We start from the raw sequence: 6968 nt of genomic DNA on the forward strand, positions 1-6968 counted from the left end.
GTTGGCATAAAATAATGCATTAAACAGAACATGCAATCCCCCAGTTTCAATGAGGCTGTGTTGTGTGGAAGCAGAGCACTGACCCTAACAATACTGTGTCTTTCTCTACCAGTGACTCACTCACATAGTTATCTTACTGTGGTTGGTGAAAATATATTATAATCCCTTCCTGCCAACCACAATATTGACCTGTGGGTCCTGTTTTTCCACTGCATCAAGCTCTTCAGAGCTGTTTTACTGTGGGAGGTAATAGTTAGTTACTCAACGATCTCAATGTCTCAGGTGCTCAAGAGCATTTGTTCGTACTGTCATATAGCGACTAGTTAGTGAGCGGTGCTATGAATTATGTGATGTGACAAAGCTTGTTACGGTGACCACATTACCGCCACACCGGTGGTCACAGTCAACTCCAACGTGACCATTTAGTCACGGTAACAAGGCATCTCCAAGTTCTTATGCAGCTGATGGTCATTAGTAGCCTACCAAACTTGCTAACTGCCTGGTACTCAGCACTCTATTGTCCCTCTAATCACTCTGACATCATTGCAAATGTTTTCGAAAAGCTAATCAAACACTTCATGAGAGCCCATGAGCACATGTTGCGCAACATTTATATATAGGCTATGAAATGATTGAAAGATCAGAGTGATGGCCTCTATTAAAAAGAGGAGGATCCCATCAGCTTTCTGTGGGCTAGGCCTACTATATTTCTGTATCTACTTTCCTAATATTAAGCACATTGCTTCTCTTTACAACAGGAGTATAGTCTACCTGGCTGGCATTGAAATAAACCTCAGGAAAAGCGTCCTCCATTCGCTATTTAAGTGCATAGATGACATGTACGTGTGCGCATTGCAGCGCTTATAATGTGAAGAAATAGCCTAATAGTTGATCAAAAGGTTAAGCTAAAGTTCTGATCTGTTGCATCAGCCTCATTGATTTTAAAATGTTTCTTGATGATAGTTGTTGTATTAATTTGGGATCTATCGTGTCCCACAACTGTCCCAGACTGTTTGGAATAGAATAGGTCAACTTTTCTACTATGGGGGATAGTAGATTGACATAGGCTAGTGCTTTTGCTGTTTGTTAGGCCTACTCATCTTGTAGGCAGATGAAGAATCGTGCAAATATGGACAGTTCTTCCAACATCTTCAATATGTGCCTCGGAATTTGATAAGGACGCACGCCCCGATGTGTCTGTCTTCTTTTGTAGCCTGTGGGAAGGACCCGATCACGTGACAGGCATCAGCTAATAAGAACTGAGATATCTGAGAGAGCCATGTGAGTGAGAGGTACTTATGAGCATGCAGCCGGGAGAAAGGAATTATAATTATTATATTCAGCTCAAGGGCACAACGGACACTGGCTGCAAAATACATGTATTTGTTTAGGGGGCATTACGGCCACACAAAGGGGATGCCGCCGGGAAATTCGAGGCGTTATCAAGTGCTTGTAAAATTGTGAATGAGAGACTGATGAAGTGTGTGCAGCCTTCGCAAAAAAAACGAAGTAGAGCTCATGCCTATCATGCGACTTTAATCAAACCAGCCACATCATGCAGCCTTATAATGTATTAAAAATCAAAACATATAGCCCAACGTTTGTAGAACAACTAAAGTTACATTAATAGTTCTAAATGAAGCATATAGGAGGACCTGTTACTTTGTTAACCACTCAACACAGAACAGCCGCACGCACTTCCTCAAATAGTTTATAGAAAGTGTCCTTTCTATTTTATTCAGCGATGTTCAATTGTAGTATTTATACTATAAAATAATATAAAATAATGCCACGGAATTCTAAGCAAATCTTGTCTGCTTAATGAACTAGTGTAGCCCACTGCCATCTGGCCTAGCCAGATCAGGACCTGCTTAATGAACTATTGTAGCCCACAGCCATCTGGCCTAGCCAGATCAGGACTTGCTTAATGAACTAGTGTAGCCGATAGCCATATGGCATAGCCAGATCAGGACCTGCTTAATGAACTAGTGTAGCCCACAGCCATCTGGCCTAGCCAGATCAGGACCTAACATAAGGACAACTCCAGAGTATGCTGTTCTGTTCAAAATGAAATAGACTACATTTTATTCACACCATGTTTCTTTAGACCTGTCTAAAATAAGTCATGGATTTAATGTTATGGTGTAGGCTATATTACATGGATTTATTAGACTTTTTAATAAAATGTAGATGTTCCAAAGGTCTGTGTTAGTGGCTGGTTGGCTATGTTTAGAAGCCAAGAGATGTTCAATGTGTTTATGTTAATTAACCTTAGATGTGAGGCCTTACCAACCTCTTGCACTACATCAGTCAGGCTGTGGTGGGGTGACTCCCTCCTCTCAGTCCACCCATCTTTCTTTACCCAGCAACACTGAAACAAATAACTGCATCAGTCTTCAGTCCCATTTTAAACAAACTACAACATTTAAGGGTTTAATGAAGCATTCCTAAAACCTTATGAATTATAAGTGCTGTTGTGTAAACTGATTAAGAATACTTTTTGAACGCCATATGTATCCTGCACCTGACACAGAGAGGGGTTATATGACAGTTGATCTAGATTATCAAGGTAGCATATAGCTAGAGTACACTCCGCACACCCCCATTCACCCACCCTATTAACCCCCCCATTCACCCCCCTATTCACCCCTATTCACCCCCCATTCACCCACCCTATTAACCCCCCCATTCACCCCCTATTCACCCCTATTAACCCCCCATTCACCCACCCTATTCACCCCCCATTCACCCACCCTATTAACCCCCCCATTCACCCACCCTATTCACCCCTATTAACCCCCCCATTCACCCACCCTATTAACCCCCCCATTCACCCACCCTATTCACCCCTATTAACCCCCCCATTCACCCACCCTATTAACTCCCCCATTCACCCACCCTATTCACCCCTATTAACCCCCCATTCAACCACCCTATTCACCCCTATTAACCCCCCATTCACCCACCCTATTAACCCCCCATTCACCCACCCTATTCACCCTTATTAACCCCCTATTCACCCACCCTATTCACCCCTATTAACCCCCCATTCACCCACCCTATTAACCCCCCATTCACCCACCCTATTCACCCCTATTAACCCCCCATTCACCCACCCTATTAACCCCCCCATTCACCAACCCTATTCACCCCCCATTCACCCACCCTATTAACCCCCCATTCACCCACCCTATTCACCCCTATTAACCCCCCATTCACCCACCCTATTCACCCCTATTCACCCACCCTATTAACCCCCCATTCACCCACCCTATTCACCCCTATTAACCCCCCATTCACCCACCCTATTCACCCCCCATTCACCCACCCTATTAACCCCCCATTCACCCACCCTATTCACCCCTATTAACCCCCCATTCACCCACCCTATTCACCCCCCATTCACCCACCCTATTAACCCCCCCATTCACCAACCCTATTCACCCACCTTATTAACCCCCCCATTCACCCACTCTATTCACCCCTATTAACCCCCCATTCACCAACCCTATTAACCCCCCATTCACCAACCCTATTCACCCACCTTATTAACCCCCCCATTCACCCACCTTATTAAACCCCCCCATTCACCAACCCTGTTCACCCCTAATAACCCCCCATTCACCCACCCTATTAACCCCTATTAAACCGCCCCATTCACCAACCCTATTCACCCCTAATAACCCCCCATTCACCCACCCTATTAACCCCTATTAAACCGCCCCATTCACCAACCCTATTCACCCCCATTCACCCAGCCTATTCACCCCCCATTTATCCCCTATTAACCCCCATTCCCCCTCTATTAACCCACCTGGTCACCCCACCATTCACCGCCTATTCACCCCCCATTTATCCCCGATTTACCCCTATTAACCCCCATTCCCCCTCTATTAACCCACCTGTTCACCCCACCATTCACCACCTATTCATCCCCCATTTATCCCCGATTCACCACCCATTCCCCCTCTATTAACCCACCTGTTCACCCCCCCATTCAACCCCTATTCACCCCCCACATTTATCCCCCCATTCACCCACTATTCACTCACCTATTCACACCCCCCTCACTCTAAGGCTCCCACATTCATCTTGAAGTACTACTTTTTAAAAGTGTACTGTATAACTACTAAAACACGCAGATTCCCCCTCTCCCTTGCTTTACTCCCAAAGCTGTGTTGAGCAAAGCCACCTGATGATAACTTCCTCCCTGCTCATAGGCATGCTGAACAGCAGCCTTGGTCTAACATTGATGATAACTTCCTCCCTGCTCATAGGCATGCTGAACAGCAGCCTTGGTCTAACATTGATGATAACTTCCTCCCTGCTCATAGGCATGCTGAACAGCAGCCTTGGTCTTCATTGATGATAACTTCCTCCCTGCTCATAGGCATGCTGAACGGCAGCCTTGGTCTTCATTGATGATAACTTCCTCCCTGCTCATAGGCATGCTGAACGGCAGCCTTGGTCTAACATTGATGATAACTTCCTCCCTGCTCATAGGCATGCTGAACGGCAGCCTTGGTCTTCATTGATGATAACTTCCTCCCTGCTCATAGGCATGCTGAACGGCAGCCTTGGTCTTCATTGATGATAACTTCCTCCCTGCTCATAGGCATGCTGAACGGCAGCCTTGGTCTAACATTGATGATAACTTCCTCCCTGCTCATAGGCATGCTGAACAGCAGCCTTGGTCTTCATTGATGATAACTTCCTCCCTGCTCATAGGCATGCTGAACGGCAGCCTTGGTCTTCATTGATGATAACTTCCTCCCTGCTCATAGGCATGCTGAACGGCAGCCTTGGTCTAACATTGATGATAACTTCCTCCCTGCTCATAGGCATGCTGAACGGCAGCCTTGGTCTTCATTGATGATAACTTCCTCCCTGCTCATAGGCATGCTGAACGGCAGCCTTGGTCTTCATTGATGATAACTTCCTCCCTGCTCATAGGCATGCTGAACGGCAGCCTTGGTCTTCATTGATGATAACTTCCTCCCTGCTCATAGGCATGCTGAACGGCAGCCTTGGTCTAACATTGATGATAACTTCCTCCCTGCTCATAGGCATGCTGAACGGCAGCCTTGGTCTTCATTGATGATAACTTCCTCCCTGCTCATAGGCATGCTGAACGGCAGCCTTGGTCTTCATTGATGATAACTTCCTCCCTGCTCATAGGCATGCTGAACGGCAGCCTTGGTCTAACATTGATGATAACTTCCTCCCTGCTCATAGGCATGCTGAACGGCAGCCTTGGTCTTCATTGATGATAACTTCCTCCCTGCTCATAGGCATGCTGAACGGCAGCCTTGGTCTTCATTGATGATAACTTCCTCCCTGCTCATAGGCATGCTGAACGGCAGCCTTGGTCTAACATTGATGAAAGCAACAGAAGCATCATCTGTGATAACGCATTAAGTTTTTTTTAAATGAAAGAACCAGGAAATAAACTGCCATATTGTTGCCCGTAACATGGGCTAAGAATAGACTAGAATAAAACAACTATAATCTAGATCAGGTGCCTTTCAGCTTCGTAATGATTTGCACTTCTTAATTTCACAAGCTTTTTATTTCTTCAGAGAAAGAACGAAAGTAACTTTTTTTTTCTCTGTAACTCGTCTTTATTACGTTAATGTTGTCTTTCCTCCTTTTTTAGAATCACATCGCCTTCGCTGAGGTCACATGATGCTAAATCAGCCGTTTGGCAAACCCATTGGACAGCCACGCTCTTCACCGTCCAATCAAAAAATCGAATAGCTCTTCACCTGCCAATCAAAAAAATCGAATAGTCAAGTTGCAACGCTAACTCATTGTGCATGGCTACTGTATGAGGTCTGTTAGTGTCGTTGTCTGTTAAGTCTCTGTATCATGGTCTATACAGCAGTCAGGTAAAACTCCTCAATAGCATGATGGGAAAGGCCTTGCTGGGTTTCTCCATTTATTTAATCTATTTTGGGACTAAATCCCCCAATGAAGAAAATCAACTGGAATCAACTTGAATCGACTGGACTCATCTTTACACGACATGACCTGCTGTGACCCAGATGCCACTATCTACTGAAGCAGAGAGGAATTCCCCATGGAGGTGATTCATCCATTTTATATAGGTTCTTATTCATCACTTTTAAATAATCATTTTGTGTCTTTTCCATCAGTAGAGAAGAACAGAGCATAATATCGATGTCTCTGTTATGTTGCCCCTTGAAAACAATATTTTTGTAATGCTCACTAAAGCACTTAACTATCACAAAGGACACAGCGACACACACCAGCACTTTAAAATCAAACTCGAGTCAAAACCGCAGGCAAGGTGGCCGCCCATACTGATGCTGCTTGAAAAATATACATATAAATTCAGGATTAGTAAAATCTGCTAACATGTGCGTTGCAAGACTTAACTGTTTAGTGTTATTATATTAAAATTATGAAAAAATATAGCTGTATAAAATGTATACATTCTTCAATTTCCTTTTGCCAAACATTGCTGTCTATTTTCTTATGGTTGTGTACTGTATGTACTGTGTGTATTGTGTGTACTGTGCGTACTGTGTGTGTTTGTTCACAAAAATTACAGTACATGTGTTGTTTATTTTATCAATTGACTATTAGTACTGGATTGTTTTGCTATCATGAGATAGCTATACCATGATACACTCTACAGGATCGGTTCCCCCCCCGCGGAACGGTTGAGCTAACGTGCGCTAATGTGATTAGCATGACATTGTAAGTAACAACAACATTTCCCAGGACATAGACATATCTGATATGGGCAGAAAGCTTAAATTCTTGTTAATCTAACTGCACTGTCCAATTTACAGTAGCTATTGCAGTGAAAGAATACCATGCTATTGTTTGAGGAGAGTGCACAGTTATGAACTTGTATCAATAAACATGTATCAATAAACATTTGGCACATTTGGGCAGACTTGATACAACATTTTGAACAGAAATGCAGTAGTTCATTGGAT

At 44.1% G+C, this 6968-nt stretch overlaps 1 protein-coding gene across 1 annotated transcript in view; it reads left to right on the forward strand.

Moving 5' to 3' along the window:
- Positions 1-6721, forward strand: part of LOC115195339 (phospholipid phosphatase-related protein type 5-like) — a 78094-nt gene extending 71373 nt beyond the window's left edge. The window contains exon 6 of the mRNA XM_029755117.1: positions 5657-6721. Coding sequence (XP_029610977.1) covers positions 5657-5686 — 30 coding nt within the window. The 3' untranslated portion in view covers positions 5687-6721. The remainder of the gene's footprint in view (positions 1-5656) is intronic.
- Positions 6722-6968: the final 247 nt, after the last annotated feature.

Source organism: Salmo trutta, chromosome 6 (assembly GCF_901001165.1).
Source record: "Salmo trutta chromosome 6, fSalTru1.1, whole genome shotgun sequence".
Lineage (NCBI taxonomy): Eukaryota > Metazoa > Chordata > Actinopteri > Salmoniformes > Salmonidae > Salmo > Salmo trutta.